Source organism: Geospiza fortis, unplaced genomic scaffold (genome assembly GCF_000277835.1).
Source record: "Geospiza fortis unplaced genomic scaffold, GeoFor_1.0 scaffold118, whole genome shotgun sequence".
Taxonomy (NCBI): domain Eukaryota; kingdom Metazoa; phylum Chordata; class Aves; order Passeriformes; family Thraupidae; genus Geospiza; species Geospiza fortis.
The window spans coordinates 2,932,637-2,955,869 of NW_005054380.1; the positions used below are offsets into that span (position 1 = coordinate 2,932,637).

The following is a 23,233-nucleotide window of genomic DNA, read 5'->3' on the forward strand; positions in this document are numbered from 1 at the left end:
CCTATTCAGCCTTAAAGAGGAGCTGGGAATTTGCCTTTAGGAAGGGCCCAGGTCACCTTAGTGGTCCCAACATGCCTTAGGAAGGAAATGATATGCACTATCTCTGATACTAACAACCTTTAAAGAATATTTTTATAATCTATTGGGTGAATTAACAAAGAGAAGCTTTTATTTCAAAACTATTTTCAAGCTAACACTATGTAAAAGTAATTTAATTTTTCAGGGCTATCTCTTTTAAGATGAATTTTTAAAGAACTTCAAGCTTATTCTCTTTCTTGTGCAGCTGGGTGTGGATGCATATGGGTTCACAGACCTTGGAAGATAAATGCAAGAAATCTTTTCAGACTGGTAAAACACTTGAGGCTGGATGCTGTGAAATCCTGTTTTGTATTTGGAGCCCTAACTGTCCAACTGCAGGTTAGTCACCATTGCCTATGCAAGGCCATATGAAATTTGGCATGGAAAAAGTCTCCTTTCAGGAGGGGAAACAAAGTGACTTTTGAGTTTTGGGCTGTTGTCTTTGCTCCACACTCATCCCCCCAGGAATCATAGCCAGTCTTCCCTGTTGTGAGCTCTCTTTTACTTTCCCAGGCTGTCGCAGGCATCTTTTCATGTAAAATCCTTCCCTTAGGATTTTTCCTCCTGAGAAGCTGAGAGGCCTCAGGAACAAAATGTAAACAATGATTATCTGCTGCTGTGGAATGCAACAGGCGGGTCTGTGATTGGTCTCATGTGGATGTTTGAAATTAATGGCCAATTACAGTCAGCTGGCTTGGACGCAGTGTCTGAGCCACAAACCTTTGTTATCATTCCTTTCTATTCTGTTCTTAGCCAGCCTTCTGAGAACCTTTTCTTCTATTCTTTTAGCATAGTTTTAATGTAATACATATCATAAAATAATAAATCAAGCTTTCTGAAATATGGAGTCAAATCCTCGTCTCTTCCCTCACCCAAAGACCCCTGTGAACACGGTCACACCAGGGTATTCAGTTGGTTGCTTCAGAGAATTTTTTTTTCTTCTAATAACTATTTTCTGTCTGAAATCAATTGCATTTTAGGGAGCAACCTCACTTGTGGTTTAATTGTCAATAATTGAGCAGACCTCTGACAATCTCAAAACATATTTTTCAAGTTTTCAGGTCCATGATTTTACCCTTTTCTTTATTTTTTGAGGCTAGACTCTTTTTCTCCCCACACAGTGCATTGGTCACCAGAGAGCCTGGTACAGGAATAATTGTTTTCAACTTTTTGCTACCTTGCATCTTTCAGCACATTGGGTTGTATTTAATTTCCATTTATAATCCCACTTTGGAAGGACAGTAACAGTTTTGTGAAAACTGTTTCTGAAAGTAACAGAAACGTGACAAAAGGTTACAATACCATAAATGAGCTAAAGGAAACCTGGTCTAGATTACAGGACTTTGTCTAACTTCACCTCATGCTATTTAATGAAAATACTTTATGGATATTTAGTACTGGGGCGCCACAAGTCTGTCCACCCTGCTTTGAATAAGGAAGAATAAGAAATCAGTATTTGTGACATTAAAACAACTGTAGTGAAAGGAACCCCACTGAAAGTGAATGCCCAGGAAGAAGTGTAGTGTGAGCTTTGTGCCCACAGAACTGAGACCAGACCTCCCTCCTGGAGGGAGGGACAGAAACTGGGGAAGGTGTTAAAGATAACAGGTTTTTGCTTGGGTTGGAAACCCCATGATTGTGTTTTAAAATGTTTTAAACCAAAAATCCAAGTGTCTTCGACTGCAGATTGAGCCACTATGATGTCAGGAGTACTGTCATCATCCAGCTTTTCTTGGTAATTCTGTCCTTTACCTCCCTGGCAGGACATGGTCACTGCACTGTTTGGAAATCATGGACATGAAAACACAGCTGGCATGAAGAGATTTTGTAGCACAGCTCTAGAAGTCACTTGACAAAACTCAAACTAATGAGAATTTCCAATTAAAATAACTGATTAGGAAGTAATTCAGCCCATTGATTTACATTTTGAGCTTGCTCAGTATACGAATAACACTCCAGAGTGGTCTGCTCAGAAAGCAGACGCCAGCTTGGGTCAAGTTTGTTTCTAGAGCAGCCTCTGAATAGAGGGGAGGCTTTTTTGCTGAAAATGTCTGTGTGGGGATCTGGCTGCTGGTGTATTAATGCCCATCATCAGAGAGCAGGGAAGCAGCTCCAGGATTTAATGAAGACTTCAATGCTGTTAGCCCAAGGAAATATTGATTAAAGGAAAGCACCTTGGCTTGTGGAGCCTTATTTGCTCTGCCACGCATCAGTCACATGCTGTTGGCCTCAAAAAACAGGAATAATTTTGAATTGCTTTACATCAGCCTGTTCTTCCCTCTCCCAGCCCTGCACAGTGGAGGTTATCTGAAGGGCATCTACACTGAAATTGGCTGCAATAAAATTTTTAATACTGAAGTTGCATTAGACTACTCCAATCTCTATTCATGATAGTTACATGAACAAGTGCACAATATTTCAAATTACAAAAGCCATTAGCTTTCAAGAACTAAGTGCCAATGCCATAAATTGGAAATCCAAGTATTTATTTGTCCAGGATAACATTGAAGAACAACAAAAAAAAATCATGTATTTTAGCAACATCTCTATTATAACCAAAGACTCAGAATATTCCTCTTTTCTGTCAAAAACCTCCCATTATTTTACTTCCTGAAGTCATCCAATCTTTACAAATATAGCATTATTTCAAAGAAGATGGAGCAAACTTGCTGGCTGCCCCTTTGTGGGGAGGTCACAGAGCACCAAGCACAGGGAAGAAAGAGCACTACAAATCTCTTCCATTTCTAGTCTCCAGATTTCCTCTTTAACTACTACAAATACTCTTGGAAAGTTTTGCTCATTTGATCTTATTTTTTTCCCTAGAAACAGGTGATTTTTACTGGCTCAAACTGGCAAACAGCATCACCTACATGAAATTCTCCACCTGTAAAAATAAAAAGGTATTAAAAAATCTCTTTAAGAGAAATGTATAAATTTCTGGAATGCTTATGTTGTAGTTAATTTTGAAATTACAATTAATGAATTAATACACCATTAATTCATACACCATTACCACCTCTGCAAAACTTATTCAATCAATAAATACCTGAATAAAAAAATATAGAAATGAAAAAAATATTCATCCATTACACCCATTTTAATACAAATCTCCAGCTAATTTGGGGATAATTAATTTATCTGAGATAACTCCATAAAATGGAAACAGAATATTTCTCCAGTGTAAAGAGACCATAATAATTTTATAGAATAAATAATGTGAACAGTAATATCAGTTAGAAAATGTGGAAATAGTTCATAGGTATTGTGGTTTCTTTCAACAAAAATGTTCTTCAAACACTTGGGTGCTAGTACATCCCAAAAAACTGAAACGTGGCTCTGCTCCAAGCGAGGGCTGTGGAAATGGAATCCTGCTATTGCAAACATTTCATCACCAGCTCCTCTAGATGAGAGCTTCTCATTTCCCAAAGAAAATATTTTTTTCTTCTAAATGACAACCTGCAAATTTACCTTTAAGTATAACAGCCAAGCTGATTTTTTCCTTCTCAATCATTATGTTTAAAAATTACAATTATGAAGGTCAAGTTAGTCCTGAATGACACCTGCATAACATGGTCACATCCAATTTTTTTGTCTGTAATCCAGCCCTCATTTCCATCTTAATTCCTAATAATTAGTGGCAGCATATATATCTTCCCTGTACATTGTCAGCTGGGGTTTTCTCCATTCCAGACAGGGTATAGATCCTTACAGCCTTTTTAGAAAATCAAATTGATTCCTACCGAAATGTCTCAGTATCAAGACAGGAATCAGCTTTAAAGATGCTTTTTACTCCCACTGAGGGTGCCTTGGCTCCTGCATGCCACAAAATCCAATCCTGAACCTTGAACAAGATAACCTGAACAACTCCAGCTCACATGGCAGAAATACCTTGCCACGGGGGCTTCAGAAACGCTCTTTTAAGGAATAGCAGGACAATGGCAAAACAGCATCATTTTTTTTTAACCTTCCAGAATATTCTTGTAAGATAACTTATTAGACTCACAAGATAACTTATTGGAGTAGAAATTTGTCTTCTTTTTGTCTGGTCTGCTCTTTGTTCTGCCTAGGGGAGAAGCATGGCAAATGCAAGCAAACATGGGATTATCATCCACTTTGTTAGCAGGCTTGGAACGAGGCAGAAGAAAAGCAGAAGTTTTCCACACCAGTGCAACAAGCACCCTCCTTTCCTTACTGCGAGGTAGAGGGAAAACACCAAAGGAAAAAGATTTAAATAAAGAATTAGAATAGAAAAGCTATTCAACCTTACCTTGCCAGCCTGGTTTGCACACAGGTTTGACATTAACTCGTACCAAGACATCTTCTGCTGCACGCTTCTGCCCACAGTCAAACGCTGTGACCATGATCTCGTACTGGTGCTGTTTATCATAGCTCAGTTTCTCGGTGTTCCTGATGTTACCTGGAGGTTCAACACAAGAAAACATTCAGAGATTCATTCTTGGCTGAGTATCCCCACACTGCAACATTTGGGTCCTGGTTCATCAAGTGCTTTGTGATTTTTGAGCCCTCTGAAGCACACAGGACACGAAGAGGGAGGAAGTTCTGAGGAATGGGAAGGATTTTCTTTCAATCCAGCAGAGAAATAAGATACTTGTAGGAAAATGTGAGATGGGAGTGATATAATGTGGGCATGGCTCTATCAAAAAACATCAGCTTGACAACACTTTCTAAAGTAAGAGGGTAAAAGTAATTAGCAGTTACATCTTGACACGTGAGCTATGAGTAGGTGCACCCTCCTTTTCCCCATTTGCCATACCTGGCTTTAACAGCCACATTTCTGAGATCCACTACTGAACCCAAGTATCTTCCTGTTTTCTCAAAAGCTATTACCCTGTAGGTGAGAGACATTTTAAAAATAGGAAAAGCCCTAGAATCACCTCCTGCATTACAGTGTTTAGCAGTAACACTGCTAGGGCATTTGATAGGGCAGCACAGAGTTATCACATGCAAAATAAAACCCAGCAACAACAGGGTTTATCTGCTGAACCTGACACACATAAAAAGGTAACAAATTGCCTGCTTTGGGAACAAAGACATCAGAACTTTCAGAAAGAAAGGGAAAGATCTTTCTCTGAATAGTTCCTGGAGGACTGGGAGAGCACCATGCAAAATATATGGGTTTTCTATTAACAAGTTCAGCGTTTTAATCCTGTCCATTTCCAGTGAAATTTACTTTTTGCACAAGTTGAAACTTCATCCTGTTTAATTAATTTCATGCTTTTGCTCAGGGCTGTTTGTTTTACCATCTCTTTGAATGAGGATTTTTGTTCCAGAATTCAAAGAACAAACTTACTCTGCAGCAGTGCTACATGTAACATCTGCTTGCAAGCAAGGATCAGCAAAATCCAATTGTTTGTGCTAAATTTGAAATGGGCAGACCCCATATCCTGGAATTTAGTCAGATGTGGTGGACTGGTCCCTACAGGTGCTGGCCAAAGTCTCTTTTGTTAGGCACAAAACGTTAGGTTTGGTTTGAGCATTTGGGTTTCATTTTCTTTTTTCTTTTCACTCAAGCGAGTGAGAGACAAGAGAAAGCAGAAAAACGCAGCTTCTTAAAAGAAGTCTTTCACTAAAGCTCCATTAATTTGACAAGTGAAGACTTTTAGCCAGTGTCTCTCTGCTTCCCACTCCTTATCTTGTCAGAGCCCACCACTTTGCTTTTTACTACTACTACATTAAAGCCAACTCTAGGAGTTTATTGAAATGGATGCAAAACTCTCCAGGTCAGGCCTGAAGAAAGGCTGTTGTTTGCACTTATCACCACCTCCAGGTTCAAAACCCGTAGTTTAAATAGACCTTTGCATCTACAGTTATAGGTCAGGCCTAATGCCCCATTTACTGCAGGGTCTGAGTCCCTCCTGCTCTCTTTGTGGGCAGGGCACACAGGAGGACAAACCCTTCTCATATTTTAATGTCTTGAAAGGAAAGATGGAATGAGTTGCTGAAGGCTGATTTGGACCCAGGGCAGTGTCCTGCACACTCTGGGGGTCTCTCTCTGGGGTGCCTCATGCTGCCAGGCGTTTTCAGGCCTGCCATGGGCACAGCTCTTTGCTCCCCACAGGAACTGCAACAACCACATCAACTACTGTCAGAACTCAGTGCATCCCTCTGGGTGTGGAGAGTCACCAGGACCGCTGCCAGGGGGCTCAGAGACCCTGGCACACAGCCCAGAACACCTGTGGGTTTGATTGTGACCCATGGAGCAAATTACCAGCTTTGTATGAAGACCTGAAAGCCACAGAAGTTCAAGTAGTGTAATGATAAAATTATCACAGGGTGAAAAAGTAGATTTTGGGGTTTTTAGAATAGGGGTTATGGGGACAAGATGGAGGGACTTGGGCATGTCCAGCCTTTCTTCTTCTTTTCTTCTCTACCTCCATCTTCTGCTGTGATGTTGGCACTTTGGAATTGGTTTAGAGTAGAAGTTCACTGTCTGACATAGGTGATAGGTATTAGAAAGTGACTGTAAACATGTTATATGTAGTTTGTAGTATAAAGAGATAACACAGCCCCGGGGGCAGGCAGAGTGCCTCTGTCTGTCCTGCTGAGTGGACCTAGGCTGGACAGGAAAAAAATTTATAGATAAGATACAATAAACAACTCTGAGACTGAGAACTGAAGAACTCCAACTCATTCTTTGAACGTTTCGGCCAAAACAGAGACTTCTCATGTGTCTCAGGGCTGCAATAAACTGCAACCTCCCGAGAAACTACTTCATTGGGTTTTGAGTTAGTGATTGACAAAACAATCTAATCACCCATTTTACTATCTTGAGTTGCCTAATTAGCCGCTGCCTAAGAGGATTTAATGAAAAACTGCCACTGTATGTATATACTTAATTACTGACTTTATATCTGCTCAGTTCTTCTGTCCTTTCTCCATTATATTATTTCATACATGAATCTTTATATTTCCCTATTTGGTTCTTCTTGGTATTATTTTAGTCTGTGATCAGCAAAGATAATTCTCAAGAAACCAAAACTGTCCAAATTTTCATTAGCAGATTGCAAAAATCTGTGCGTCCTACAGGATTTATAAATCATTACAACATATTTACATTTCATTGAAGCTATCTTCCAAGATCTGTATTTCATTATGGCTATTTCAAATTTGGGCTACAAAGATTCTGACTCTTAGGTGTTGTTCTGGAAGGTCATTTGGATGACTTGCAGATGTTACCCAATAGTTTATTGATTTCCTAATATTTTTTTTTCCTTACCTCTGACACTTTATGATTCTTTGGGTTTTTATAACTTAATCAATACAATTAAAAAGCTGACACAGAAGGAAAGCACTATAAACACAGACTAAGTAAAGTTTTAGAGATGAAAGCTTCTGTTTACATCTCACCCACAGACAAAATAGTAATTAATAACATTAAAAAGAGAAAAATTTAATGGAGAAGTGAGTACATTGCTACACAATTCAAAATTAGGCCCTACATTTTTTATTCAGTTTTCCTAAATATCTGCTTTTCCTTGGAAATACCCAGAGCTATAACCAGTTTTGAAACAATAAAAAGCAGATCAGTGACTAGAGGAATATCAAAAGACCTTCCTGAGGACACAGGAGGACACTTACACCTCTGTTTCTTCAAGGTCAGTTTTGGGGACAGATGGATGTAAACATCCCTTTTTTATGGCTTTTCCACCTTACTCTGGAGCAGACACGAGAATGGGGAAAACTTGCCTGATGTAGTATGGCAATTCCCTCCTAAATTCCACAGTTACCAAATCAATTGATCTTCTTGTCAAAAAAGTTCATTTTTAAATGATAATGGAAAGAATCTGTCATTTAATAAATAAATAAATACCAAATGCAGATGCTCAGCTACAAAATTTGGCTTTACTTTTCTGGCAATATGAAGTGTGCACAGCTCCTGCTGCAGCCCTGGGCGCTGTAAAGGGGGATCTTGTGAGGTCCTGTTGTCCAGGATTTATAACCTGATAAAATCTGTAAGGACTGGACAGGTCCCTGTCTCATCCTCACACTGAACAGTTTGAACAGTTTGTGAAGTGCTCCCCAGAGCTAGGTGGCAAATAAGAATCATCCCCATTTTTGAGGTGAGACTAGGTCAGAGCTGTGACAGAATTTGTATTTATACCTGAGCTCCCAGATCATCTGACCATAATCCCTAACAAATAAAGCACAAGATATGTGAATAAAAATGGCTTTTGCTGGCATTCTGACAGATCTGTGCATTGTGGTTTAATTTTTCTGTCACCTGAAAAAAGCCTACACAATATTGCTGCAGTAACTGACTTGATTTGGATTTTCTGCTAAGGATAAAATGAGATTAATCTGCATGCAATACTACTTTAAAACACATTACACCTTATACCTTTAATCACAGTTCTTTGCACAGCAAAGCATAGATTTGTCCTCTGCCTTTACATGATTGTATTTTATGACTCAGAGTTCATTGCCCTCTGAGTTGGGCTCATCATATACAAGACTGAATTTTGCTAGTGCTATAGTTTCAGAACACAAAGTAATTTTATCCACAAGGAAATCACATACCAAGGGCCAGAGTTCCCAAAGATAACTGAGAAGTTTTATATTACCTTCCCAAAGTGCCTAAGCCACAAGTAGCTGTAAGGAAATACCCTCAGGCTGATGCTGCTTCCTGTGCCCACTCACTCCTGCCTCCCATGGAGGGGGGATGAGGCAGCCTGTGCACCAACACCTGAGCCTGCAGGGCTCTCTCTGCCTCTCTGCAAACCTTCCCCAATGTGTAATTCAATTTTTCAAGCCCAAAAAAATGCTCCATGCATGGATCTAGGGACAAGAAGTAAGTTTCATCTTTTTACAGACCTACGTTTAGGGTTAGTTTCATATGTTGGTCATGAAAAAACTCCACCATCTGGGGCAGACAATGGCATGTTTTCCTCACAATTCACCCCCACCTCCATCTTTTGGGGCCCCTTGCAATATTTAGATTTGATTTTAAGGTATTTACTTATCCTCTTTCTGAGCAATGAAGCTCCACATGTAGGTGACTGAAAAGCATAAAAAAATCATAACCTGCAGGAGACACAAGAACCTAGACTTGTATTTCACAATGGCTACAAAAAACCCCTGTTAACAAAATCCTAATTAGCACAGTATTACCAGACAGTCTCAGGCATCTCATACATCTATTTTAACCACCTGACAGGAAACAAAAATGGGCATGTTTCCAAAGAATGTGCACCACAGAAAGTTTCTATCAGCTGCCATAGAGAGACGTTCTCAGCAGTGAAATGTGTTGGAACTAAGCAACATATTTTTGTCACAAAATAAAAGTATAGTCATCTATTCTAACTTTGTCTCTAATCCCAATGGGTTTAAGCAATTACCATTATCTTAAAAAATTGCAAATTAGACTGCAATTACTATTGGTTGTGGCAGCACTGTTCTTTTAGTGAACAAATAGATCAAAAATATTAATTGAAGTCATGACCAAGAAACTGCAAGTATTACAACCTTATACCAATTATTCACTGCAGGCTTTAAAGTCACATTTAAATCAATGATTTTCTCATTGCCTTTGCTGAAAAGCAGGTCCCAGGCACATGAGGACAAAGATGTAACCAAGGACTCCTGACATTTCCTATGCTTTTGATCATATCTCTGTCTGTAAAAAGACATGAGCACTCCTAAAGCAGCTGCTCTGTGTGATAGGAGCTGAAAAGGCATGAGTAGTAGAAATGACTACTCTGTATCACACCAATTTCAGGGTATTCTCTGTCCCTTATATCTGCCACAAACCCCACAGGAAATTTTGAGACAACGTGTGACTTCCCTAAGTACCCACCCTTCACACAGACACGTCATGTGGAGCCTTGGAAAAAACTGGATTCAGAGACATAGAGAACTTTCTTTTATGACAGCATGGGAAATCTCACAGCTAGAAAAACAGCCATGGAGAGGAAAATCTTCTAGGGAATTGCTTCCAAATATGTCCTTCCAAGTGCCCAGTTGCTGTAAAAAATCCTTTGTGCAGTTCTCTGGATTCTCAAGAATCCTCAGGGTTACTGTGCCAGATGCCCTCATTTACTCAAACATATTCCTCATGATTGCACTTCCCATTCCATACACTTGCTTCCCAGTGTGTGATAACGAGACGGATTTTACACCAAAGTCATTAAAATTTATTGATGTAACAGGTTATTATCTTCTGATGCTCATCTGTGCATTGTGCAAGGACTGAACAAATGTAGATGAATAATTTTTGAACAGGGTAAAGAGTTTTTATAAAACATCCCAACATGAAAATGACTGCTCAGAGAAAACAGTAGCTCCATGCATGCTTTCAATTTACAATTTGGCCAAAAATCAGATTTAACTTCCAAACTGCACACTCCTACTACAAACATGGATTAAATGTTTCTGCTAGGAGAGATAAATCAGAGCATTGCTGGGTATGCACACAGGGTGTTTCTTCAGGGGAAAATATTTTGTATAATCTGAAGCAAGCAGAGAATGGGAGGAAGGACCTTCCACACACTTTTCATGCAACTCAGTCCCCATTCCCAAACTCAGTTCCACGTTCTTTGCTGATCCAGGAAGCTGACATACAAGGCCACTAAGATCAAAAACTGCTGCATATGGAAAACTTAATATGGTTTATTATTTTCACTAAAATATAAAATATATACCTTTGAAAAACAACTAAAACAAACCAGCAAAAACTTAAGAAATGGTACTTATTCTCCAAAGTACATTTTCTTCCATGCTGCAGTGTGACAGTGTTCACAGGGGTCCTTGGATGAGGGAAGAGACGAGGATCTGACTCCATGTTTCAGAAGGCTGATTTATTATTTTATGATATATATTACATTAAAACTATACTAAAAGAATAGAAGAAAGGATTTCATCAGAAGGCTAGCTAAGAATAGAATAGGAAAAAATGATAACAAAGGTTTGTGGCTCGGCTCTCTGTCTGAGCCAGCTGGGTTGTGATTGGCCATTAATTAGAAACATCTAACATGGGCCAATCACAGATGCACCTGTTGCATTCCACAGCAGCAGATAACCATTGTTTACATTTTGTTCCTGAGGCCTCTCAGCTTCTCAGGAGGAAAAATCCTAAGGAAAGGATTTTTCATAAAAGATGTGTGTGACACTGCAGAATAATGGATCCACTTCAGATGCACCACAACTGGGCAGGTGTGTGGACCCGTGATCCTAAAAGCTTTAACAATCAATAAACATATGCAGAATATTGCCATATTTGGGTTCTGATTCAGGAAATTCAGGGGAATAGGACTGGCTGTAATCCAGCAAATAACCCCTGCACTGGGGAATACATGCTGCCTTGGGGAATGCCATCACTTGGATGGGAAACAGGATCTGAGACAATGAGGGGAATGGACCAGGTGACCAAGAATCATGTAGCTCACCTAAATCTGGTGGTTTAATTTCCACAGGAGATTACTGCTCAGTGTGAGGATTCCTCTGCTCTCAGAGATGAGAACAGGATTTCTCTCTGGAGCTCCCTCTCCAGCCAGGTGATCAGCTCGTGCCCCCAAGCACTGCCAGCCCTGCAGGCAGCCCTGCTGTGGCCACACTCACCGTTCCTGTCGATGGCAAAGGGAACATCCGTGGTGACAATCTCGTAGTTGCAGATCTGGCTGAACTGGGGGGAGCAGTCCTCGTCTGTGGCTTCCACCTGCAGGATGCTGTCATAGATCTTCCCCTCTGTCACCGAGGCCTTGTACATGCTCTCCTTGAATGCTGGGGGGAACTCATTGACATCCTTTACCTGGATATGGACTACTGCCCTAAAACAGGCACAGGAAATATCAAAGAGAAAAGTTAATTTATTGTGATGCCTCACTAGCAGTTTATTTTCAAAACACTTGAAAAGACTAACAAAACATACCTAGAAAACTATGTAAACCCCTATTAAAATGAGATATTAGAATTTTAATGTTTTATTTGCCCAATTTAGTATCTTAAGTGGCACTAGGTAAAAGTCCATTGCCATGGCTTATAGGGAGAGAGTTTTATGGTGTTTGCTATTAAAATCTGCCCCCAAAAATGAACCCCACCAGAAAGCCAATGATACCATTACACAGTAAAATAAGACACAGTAGTCTTCTGTACCCACTACCTAAAAATGAGCAGTTTACAAGCATTCTTCCATATTAAGTAAGGCTATCACCTTCTGCTGATAACAATTATCTAATCCTTCAAGTAGTTACAACACTGCACGTGTATTTAGTGAGTAAACCCCAAAGGCCTTGCTTTGGAAGGCTCTGCTTTCTGGTTTGATAGGCAGGGTGACAGAGGGACACAAAAGGGATGTTCTGGAGCAACAGCAGAGCTGCAATAAAGGCTGGGACCCCAGGCAGTGTGGCTGAGCGTGTGCTACTAAACAAAATCTGGTGACAGTGGGCCAGACTTCGTTTAGTCAAGATTAGACCAAAGTTTTCTACAACTGGATTTCTACCAGATTGTTACTGACGTGAGAAGGGGAAACATAATAAAATTTGATATTGTGAAGCAAAACCTTCACAATATTTGGTTATCTGCTATTGCATGCTTCCTCCTAACTCTGTATTCTTTTTAAATAAATATCCTGAAAACTTCAGCTTGCATCACAGACCTAATTAAAATTTTAATTGTCATATGTCCTGGATGAGCAAAAGGAAAAATGATTACTATAAATAATTTATTATAATGGCTCTCAGCAAAATGAACTATTTGTACAGCACTTATACATCTACGTGAGTTAAATTCATCTTCAATGACAAATGATCTGGAGCTTCGTTTCATGAATTCAAAGGGGAAAAAAGGCACTGTGCCACCTAAGCTTATTCAGGGAATTGGCTCCACAGTAAAAAGTACCACCTACTGACCTTCAATACACTCCACTTCAGAGGACTTCACTTTCTCTGAGACTTGTTGGACAAAAGCTGAGGTCAGACGCCATTCAAACGTGACACTGCTCAGCTTTTGGCACAGATATACTAAAAAAAGGAGATGATTCCTCTTTTCTTACCATTTGAAATGAGATGAACAGAGAGAAAACCTATTTAAAAATTGCAAATATCAACTGAAAGCCAGTTTCTATGACCTGGATGTATTCAACATGAAAGCACGAATGGAAAACCAGAACTGAGATGCATTTATCCACTTGAATGGGGATCCTGTCCAAAGCTTTAACTGAAGCAAACAAAAAGAAATATATTTTCTACTAGGAAAAAGGAATAAAAAATGGTGGAATATTGCAACTATGATTTATCTTTATTTGCTTTCTACCTGAAATAACATAGACTGTGGAGCAAATGTATGCCAAAGCAAAAAACTATTTCTTCTCATTTTCACTCACTTGTGAGATTTCTTCCAGTTTGTTCCACCTGGTCCTGATCCGCAGTCGTAGGCCTGGATGATGAATGTGTATTCCTTCTGCAGCTCACAGTCAATGGGGCTCTTTGCTCGAAGCCGACCTTCTCCAGATGTCTTGTTCAGCACAATGGCCTCAAAGGGCATCTCTTGCCCGTGGATTTTAAAAGCACAAATTTCACCTGTGAGGAACAGCACAAAACATTCATAACTGGGGGCACGGGGTGGGTCTAAGTGTTACGCACTGGAGAGACACCTGCAAAGTTCATTTGTATTTCACCTGCTTTTCCAGAGGAGGGAAATACAGACTCAGGCACCAGGTCACTGTGTATCCAAAAGGGCCATTAAGCAGGTGTTGTGCAGTGGGATGTGCTGAGTGCAGCTCTAGGCACACTCCTCCCTCTCCCTCTGTCAGTACTGAATGGTTCCTGAAAACCCCAGAGGTCATTCTATATGGTACCAACAGCAACGGTGAGCTAAATTATATTTGAGCTAAATTAGGCGACTGTATTTATTTAAAGGAAATAACAAAAAAGAAAAACAGATAATACTTCAGAGGTGGTCCTTTTTTAACTGCTGTCACTCCTTGAGCCATTTGAGCTGCCAAGGTGGTAGCTGTGCAGATTCCTGCAGTTTAGTTTCCCAACAGTGGAAAAACTAATGGTGCAGAACATGGGCACATTCAAAATACATCCTGCTTTATTTACAGACATACATCATCTTTGGATCAGAAGCAGCTGAAGGCACACCAAAAAGTGTCCCTTTTGGACATCCTTCAGTTACCCACCCACATTCTCACTCTCATGCATGAGTGCCTTCTTGGCAGCAGCTCACTCTGCCTCCAAACTGTTTCCTGATACAACAGATCCATAGCATCTCTCAGACGAGTACTAGAGAACAGAAGAGATAGCAGAGACTAATAAAATTGATTTGGTCACATAAAGGATATTGTGAGAAAATGAGACTGGAAAGGGAAAAAAGACCCAATTTCTGGTGTTCCTTTTTTTATCCTTCATAATGACAGCAAGGATATGCACACGGAGCAAATTTTATTTTATTTTTAGTTCAGTCTCTATATCCTGCTCCTATGCAAGATACTCCAGAATCCAACTTTAAAAATGAAATATTTATATAAAGATCAATATGACTTAAATATTTTTATGATACATTAAACATATGCTCTTTTATGAGCAAGTCAGTCTCGGGACATGCATTATAGATTCAAAGCCATCTCCCACTCACATAATCCTTTTCCATTTATTTCCCATTTACAGTTGCAGCCTTTTGAAAATCTCCTTGCCAATCATATCTGAGTCAAGTGCCAAATTCTAAATTAACTCTGAATCTATGACCTCTAATTCAGGCTAGGTTCCTGTTGCTCTATTACAATATATTGTTTATTTTTGCAGAAGAGAACAGACGGTGACTTTTACAAAGTGCTGAAGTTCATAATTCCCATTATGTGTGAAAAATAGAAAATGGCAAGGGCGTGTGTGCAGGGAGGGTGGGGATTAGGTATGGAGGTATAAACACAGAATTTTAGAATATTTCCTCAACTATCATCACACTGGCTTCCCTTTATGACCACAGGAGCTGAAGCTTTGCTCAGCTACATCCAGTGACATTCAGGCAGACGAATCCCACACTTCACAATTGCAATCAGTCCTGTGAATGCCTTTAAAGGATCAGCACACAGTTGTTTTGGTAATTATGAGGTGCTGAAAACATACATTAAGCATTGCTTACACATTTTCCTGCTGTCCCCTCTCCCTCCAGGGGTGTGAAAGGGCTGTGGAGTTTCCCAGGACAAAGCTGTGCTCTTTTCCAGGCTCTCTGCTCTTCACTAGTCAGCGAGCTCAAATATTTGGGCTACAGAAGAAGCAATGGACTTTAGCCTGAGAATCACATTTTCAACAGGACTAACACCTTGCACATCCATAAAAGCAGGCTGCACAGTGATAATGAACTGTGCACAGGGGCCAAAGCACAAGATGAAGAGAAGGCTGAAGGGCAGAAGCCTGTTCAGCTTTAATCACAGGCACTGATCACTGAGTTTGTATCCCACTGCTGTCACACACAGCCTTTGAAAAAAATTATCGGCATTTCCTTGTAACTTCAAAACAAAACATTCATCTCAAATGATATTGTGGATTTCAGCTTTATTTTAATTGAAAACAAAATAAACCAGTGCAAACATGGGAAATATAATGGCAAATACAGTCTGTTGTGTTCTATAAAGACTGGCCTTCATAGTTCCTTAATAAAGTTTTCCTCAGATGCACAATCCATCAACAAAAATCCTAACTTCAGTGGTTTCTCTTTATTATTTTATTGATCCTTGATTGCAAACAAGACAGTATTGGCAGATGTCCAAGCTACAGTGCTTAAAAAGCAGAAATAGCTCCGGGCAGATAAAAGTTCTCTCAGCCCTTATCTAAATATGAATAATTTTTCCCTCTCCAAAGGCAGTGACCTAATGCAAAGCAATCATAGAAGCAGCACATGCTCCAATTAGTTCTCATCAAATATTTCAGAAGTCTCCATATCCCGCTCCTATGCAAGATACTCCAGCTTTAAATATGACTCTAATTTTGCCTCCATATTCCCATTTGCCAAAAATAAAATAATGACAACTGCCTGGAAATGATGAGATATTTGTAAACACACTGCAAAAAACCCAACGTGCACTTCCAGAATGTGGCTACAGAAACCTGCTTATTTGAAAACAACTGGAAATGTTGTTAAAAATTGGGTAAGATTTTTTTTTTTCAAAAGAAGGGCTTTACTGCTGTTTCCAAAGAAATGAACTAACACTGTCGAACAATTTAAATGTATAGGATCATGACTTTTTAAAAAGGTGTCTTAATGGCTGTATTGCAAATGGAAATGATAACAGAGTTGTAAGAGCTGTAACAAAGCAGAATATTAAATGAGGTCCACTGCCAGACACAAAGACATTGACAGATATATAGAAATACTCCTATTAAGCATTACAAACAATGTCTTTAAAATGTAACAGATCCTATTTCTCATTATTAAATAGAGCTACAGGGCTTTATTTTAAGCCAGCTGAGCTAACCCCAGACTGTCAGAGATCAGAGAGCTACAGAAGCTGAGCTGGGCAGCCTCGCAGACCTTTTGGCCCTGGAACGGTGAAAGCCAAGGAAGGGATAAACTCTAGACAAGAATAGAAGTGAAGACATCCTGTCTGGTCACTCTGACACTGACCACTCTGGTGAGGGGAGATGCAAAAAGGACTTCATGGCAAAAGAGATAACAAAGGACATTACTAGCACAAGAAGAATAATCAGAAGATTGTGTTTCTACAGGGGAGGAGTGTCACAGACATCTTTTATGAAAAATCCTTTCCTTAGGATTTTTCCTCCTGAGAAGCTGAGAGGCCTCAGGAACAAAATGTAAACATTGATTATCTGCTGCTGTGGAATGCAACAGGTGCATCTGTGATTGGTCTCATGTGGTTGTTTCTAATTAATGGCCAATCACAGTCAGCTGGCTCAGACTCTCTGTCCGAGCCACAAGCCTTTGTTATTCATTCCTTCTTTTTCTATTCTTAGCTAGCCTTCTGATGAAATCCTTTCTTCTATTCTTTTAGTATAGTTTTAATACAATATATATCATAAAATAATAAATCAGCCTTCTGAAACATGGAGTCAGATCCTCGTCTCTTCCCTCATCCTCAGACCCCTGTGAACACTGTCACATACCAGGACAAAGGGGTCAAAACAGAAAATTTTACAAACTTAGTGACCTGTAAATTCTGGTAAACTGTGTAATAAATGGCTTTGCTTTGCTGGCATAAGTGGAGTCCACGTCAGTCAATCCCTGCATCAGACATACATGATGCCAATGGGAACTGTGCCAAGCTTATCTTACTTACTGGGGTCTTAGGTGAGTGTGAGTTTGTAAATCACTGGAGTAAAGGGAGGCAGGATTTCTCTCCTACTCAGACTCACCACTGAAGCTGCAGGACCTTTGCACCACCTTCTTCCCTTCCCCTTTGCAAGTCTGAAATAATGAGAGTGCAAATTGGGACATCGTTTTTCTCCCAACAGACAACCCAGCAAAATTCTGTGCTTTGTTCTTCATTTCATTTGAATGGGTTTGTGAGCAGGTGGATATAGGATTTTGTGATCATAGAAATGGTAGTAGCACTGAATTACTAAGAAAAGGATAAGCTGGTGACACCGTGTAAAGGCAGAAGCACATTCATGAAATCCTATAGCAATTGCCAAGGCAGAGGGAAAATTTCTCTTCTCCCAGGCCAGGAGGCACACCCTGAGGGCTTCCAGTTGCTTCCTATAAAACCTTCAGGTTAGAGGGCTGAACTCTGCTGAGAGTTTCACTTTAATACATGCTTTAACTAAACTCTGGACATGTTTTTTCTTCAAATTATTCAGACTATCATTAGTCATAAGCACCTATTAATTTTGAAGTTTACATTCTTTTAAGTTTTAAAGCCATGGTAGAACCCTATGTTACTACTCCAGGGGTAATAAGGAGTATTATTTCCTCTGTAAAAATTATAATAGACTAAAAAAAAGCTACTGATGGTTCATAATTACTGTAACATAACCAACAAATTTACCTGCTGGTTGGAAATTGATAAAGACAATGTTTCACATTCAGTCACATTTGCATGTAAGATTTAGTGATTATAAGCCTTGATCAATAAAATTGTATTACAAATTACTGTCTTTTATATGAAACACCAGATTCATGCTTCTTCCAGTAAAATAATAATCCCCAATGTTACTCCTTTAATAACTACACAGCCTCATTCACTTGACATCAATTTCAGAAGTTATTAAGAAACACTGAGGATTATTTGGCTTTTCGCAGCTCCCCTTCTACTTCCTCAGCCTTCACTACATCAAGAATACTGAAGACTTCAGCTGGAAAGCTGGGATCTGTGACATTCCATCACTGGCATCAGTAGTTAAGAAAGGCACAAGTTATGTGTGAATCAGGAATGAGCAAATGCTGTTTCACTGTGCTGGCTGAGGTTCAGCAAGGCCAAGCTGGGCCACCACGAGCCTGCAGTGCTCCAGGCTGGGGCACAGTGGCTGACAATGCCTGACAGAACAGGACCTGTGGGTGCTGGTCAACAGAGGCTGAACACGAGCCAGGTGTGCCCAGGTGGCCCAAAAAGCCAATGGTACCTGGCCTGGACCAGCGTGGCCACCAGGAGCAGTGATTGTCCCCCTGTACTCAGCACTGGGGCAGCCACACGCCAAATCCCATGCCCAGTTCTGGGTCCCTCGCTGCAAGGAAGACCCTGAGGGGCTGCAGTGAGTCCAGAGAGGGGAACTGAGCTGGGGAAGGGCTGGAGCACAAGGCTGGAGCACAAGGCTGGTGAGGAGCAGCTGGGGGAGCTGGAGGGGGGCTCAGCCTGCAGAAATGGAGGCTCAGGGGAGCGACCTCAGTGCCCTCTGAGAGGACGCTATCGTGGGATGGGAGATGGGCTCTCTTCTCCAAGGTAACAACTGACAGGGTGAGTAAATGGCTCGAGTTGTGTGGGAACCCAGAACATCCCTCTGGCAGTCCAGGATGGCCAGGACCTCTGCCAGGGGGCTCAGAAGCCCTGGCACAGAGCCCAAAACACCTGTGGGTTTGATTATGACCCATGGAGCAAATTACCAACCTTATATGAAGATCTGCAAGCCACAACACTTTAGGTAGAATAACAGTGAAGTTATCACAGAGTGGAAAAGTAGATTTTGGGGTTTTGGTATGGGGGTTCAGGAGGCAAGATGGAGGGAACTGGGTGTGTCCAGCCTTTCTCCTTCTTCTTCTTGGCCTCCATCTTCTGCTGTGATGTTGGCACTTTGGGATTGGTTTAAGGTAGAAACTCACTGTCTAACACAGGTGATAGGTATTGGAAAGTGATTGTAAACATTGTACACGTAGTTTTTAGTATAAAGACATAACACTGCCCCAGGGGCAGGCAGAGTGCCTGGAACTGTCCTGCTGGATGGACCTCGGCAGGGCAGGAGAAAATTTTTTATAGATAAGACACAATAAACAACCTTGAGACCGAGAAATGAAGAGCTCTGACTCCTTCTTCAAGCGCTCGGGCTGGGAAAAGAGACTTTGGAACTCCTCTCGGGGTCACTCTGAGCAGCTAGAGATCCTGACAAAGTTGCACCAGGGGAGGTTTAGATTGGATGTTAGGAAAGAAATGTTTCCACACCAGAAGTGTGGGTCAGGCACTGGCACAGGGTGCTCAGGGCAGCAGTGGCATCGCCATCCCTGGAGGGTTTCAAAAGCCATGTAAATGTGGCACTCAGGGACACGGGTTAGTGGTAGCTTGGAACTGCTGGGTTATTGCTGGACTCAATAATTCTACAGGTTGGACTCAATAGTTTTTCCAACCCCAGCGACAAGAGCATGCCCAGGCAAACTTGTGATTCCATACAGAATGGAGATCACACTGCTGTGTCCAGGATACGTCTGGAGGTGTGACTACACACACGGACTTGTTCCTGAAACCATCTGTTAACTTGAACTATGTTTTAAAGAGATGAATTGTTTCCCTCAAGTGCTATGAAATTATGCAGCTCCACAATACAGAGATGCTACAGAAAAAGCATAGGGGTGACAAAGAGGTCACATCTCACTAAACAGCAGAGAGAGCACACAAAAGTGTTCTAAAAGCTCAACAAGAAGAAAAGCTTCAGTTCTATCTTGTACCTTTTAGGTAGCAGTAAATCAAACATGAAGCTCAAATCTCTGGGAAACCAGGTTTCATTTGTTTGCTGCTGACAAAATTACTCATTTACATTCATACCCTGTTCTAATTTTATTACTCTCTAGACTTTTATTACACTTCCATGTGGGTTTTTCTCCAACATGCAAATCAACACAGATAATCCTTTATTTAAAATTAAGGTTGCAGTTTTATACTTCCTGAGGTAAGCACAGAGACCCTGGAAGATCCCAAAGTGCCTAAGAATCAAAAGTCCCAGGATCCCATGGCAAATCCACTCCCACCTTGAAGGAGACAAAAGCTGTTCAGGACAGGTGCATATCAAGTTTTGATGCAAAGAACAGGCAGAAATACCATGATCAAAGTGTTACAGTGACCTCCAAAGCTTTGCACAGCAATGACAATGACACTGCTGTTTCCTTAGGTGTGTCCTTCAAGAAGGTGGGTCCTAATTCAGCTCCATGGATCCATCAAGTCCTAACAGAGGTATCTGACTGCCACCACTAAAGAAGAATCTCCACACACTACATCCCACCAGTAGGCTTCCAAGAATTTTACATCATGCGTGGATTTGCTTGAGGCATGACTCTCCTCTTGTTCTAACTAAAAGTTTGTCAACAAAACTGAAGTACTCTCAATATGAATCCAATTTGAATCTTTAAGGCTTTACATGCAGATGGAAATATAAAAACAGGCACGCCTTTCTTGGAAAATTTATCAGCCAAGATTTCTCCTGGCACTTTGATGGCCACCTGCAAATAAGTACCTGCTGGGACACTGCTCAGTTTGCTGTTTTCTCAGAAATATAGCACTGACCCACGACCTGCTGTCAATGTCAGATTTTCCAATAACTTTTTTTAGGGGTTGCTGTTTCTCTGATATTTTTAAATATAATCCAGCCGTCCACAATAACAGTTGTATACAAGTTTCTCTGCTGGAATCCTGCAAACACCTCCTGCAGTGCAGAGCTGGTGACCTTTTGAGTGTCTCCATGCCACTGGGAAGGTTTACAGCTTCGACAAGTTTTTCTATCAAAGGCTGTTGCTACTGTTTAAATAATTACTGAATGCAGAAGGTTATGTTTTGAAGGAAGAAAAGGCAGTTGTTTGGGGAAATGAGGCAAAATAATAATTAGAGATGTAAAATATCTGTAAAGATAGGGAAAAAAAATAAGGTAGCAACTACTGTATATGCTTTTCCAGCTCATTTAAGTCAATGCTATTAAACTCACACTGCAATACTAAATTCCAGGAAGCAATACTGAAATCATGACTAGAGGGAGGTATTCATGCCTTAATACCAAAAATTATTATTTTGTCATATATAATTTTATGGGCAACACACTCTGCAAAGAAAGAGCATAAATCCACTGCTACACTTCCTTTTCCATGGATTTGAAACTGGAAGAGGGGAAAACTGCACTTGTACTTCAAGTACTCCATTGGTGCCATAAGCTCACACCAAATGAACCAGACCTCATCCTTCTCCTGAAGCAGGGACCAGCTGCTCAGGATAAAGACAGTTCTGTGGGCAGCATAAAAGCAGCAGTGATATCTGGGTTTCCTCCTGGCTCCACAATAAATTTCCGTAATGTACAATTTTGTTTACATGAATGTTGCTTACAAAGTGTGATTTTTCTGGACAAACTGCGATTTCAGTGAGATATCTGACCACATTGCTCTGTTGGAATCCCCAACTGCTGAGATGCACAACACGTCCCACTCAGGTCTGCACTCCACCTCAAATGATGGAGAACTGATAGATGTTTATTTGAAAACTGCAATAAACCTTGAGGTGGATTAGAAAAGTAAGTAACAAGGAGATAAATGTTTATGCACATAAAGATGTGGTTAATTAATTACTGACTGTTCCTTTTGCAAACACCTTCTACTCTATAAGCATAGAAATATAAAATATTTTCTTTCCTTCCTCCCATCAATCAAACCCTTACCAAATTAACACTCTATTGCAAACAATCTGAAACATTTCTTAAATCTTTTATTCTTTCTAAAATCTGCCAGATTCAAGAGAGTCAAAAAAGGAAGAAAGTGTGATTTTAAGAACAGTAGCAAAAAAGTACAGTCTTGTAATCAATGTGTGGACATCCATGCCCACTGCACCAATGGAAGGCTTTGGCAGCCTCAAGTCTCATGTTTGGAAGTATCCCATGGATTCAGGAGTGCATCCAGTGCCACACAGCCACACACTCAGCACACAGGAACTGCTGTCTCATTTAGTTACAGTGCTGTAGGGCACAGCACGGTGTCCCTAACAGTTACATGAGCATCACTGAGAAATATTTGCCTTGGCAATTTTTACAATACCACATTATAATGAGCAATTTGAAAAATGAATCCTGCAACCGTGTAGTTAAGCTTGTGCAAAAAAGCACGTTAATAAAAGGACCTTTATCCTCCAGGAGCCAAGTGAAGCTGTGAATTACACAGTTCCTAGCTGGGTCATTTTCTGCTTTCCTTTTGTGCAGGTGTCAATAACAATCACAGACACCTCTGGGTCCTTGCCTTCACACACATTACCTGCATTCTTTGGGCAATGCTCACTCAAGGCTGTAATGTCTGCAGTTGTGGCTGCAGCAGATCAAAAAGCACTTTGCCTCAGACACTCCTCTTCCAGGAGACACAGAGGCCCAGATGCCCCCACTGCCCTAATTCCACATTCGTGCCTGAAAGATGGGTCACAAAGCTATTTCTCCTCTAGATTAGTGAGGTCTACACACAGAAAAAATAGGAGATAACTTGCCTTATGAGGCCTTGACCCAATTTAGTGTGTATATAATTTAAAAAAAAAAGGTGAACCTATTTTTAAAAGAGTGACCTAGAGGTATCTGCATGTAAAATTATAAAGGTTATTACAATGCTTGCAACAATTTCCTGCCACTAAGTAGTACTGAGCAGTTAAAGAACAAATGCTAACAAAATACATGAAAGTAGCTATGATGCAAGATTTTCAAATTAAATAGAGACCTAGAATTAGGAATCTTGGTTAGTGAATATATATTGCTTACAAGATTCCTACAGTCCAACAGGCTAACCTAACACAAATATTTCCTTCAGCAGG

The 23,233-nt window shown here is 40.5% G+C and overlaps 1 protein-coding gene across 1 annotated transcript in view; it reads right to left on the reverse strand.

Moving 5' to 3' along the window:
* Positions 1-23,233, reverse strand: part of CLSTN2 (calsyntenin 2) — a 197,484-nt gene that overhangs the window by 68,770 nt on the left and 105,481 nt on the right. Inside the window, exons 2-4 of the mRNA XM_005425119.3 lie at positions 13,415-13,610; positions 11,653-11,861; positions 4,346-4,495 (exon numbers count right to left, since the gene is read on the reverse strand). Of these exons, the coding sequence (XP_005425176.2) occupies positions 4,346-4,495; positions 11,653-11,861; positions 13,415-13,575 (520 nt within the window). The 5' untranslated portion in view covers positions 13,576-13,610. The remainder of the gene's footprint in view (positions 1-4,345; positions 4,496-11,652; positions 11,862-13,414; positions 13,611-23,233) is intronic.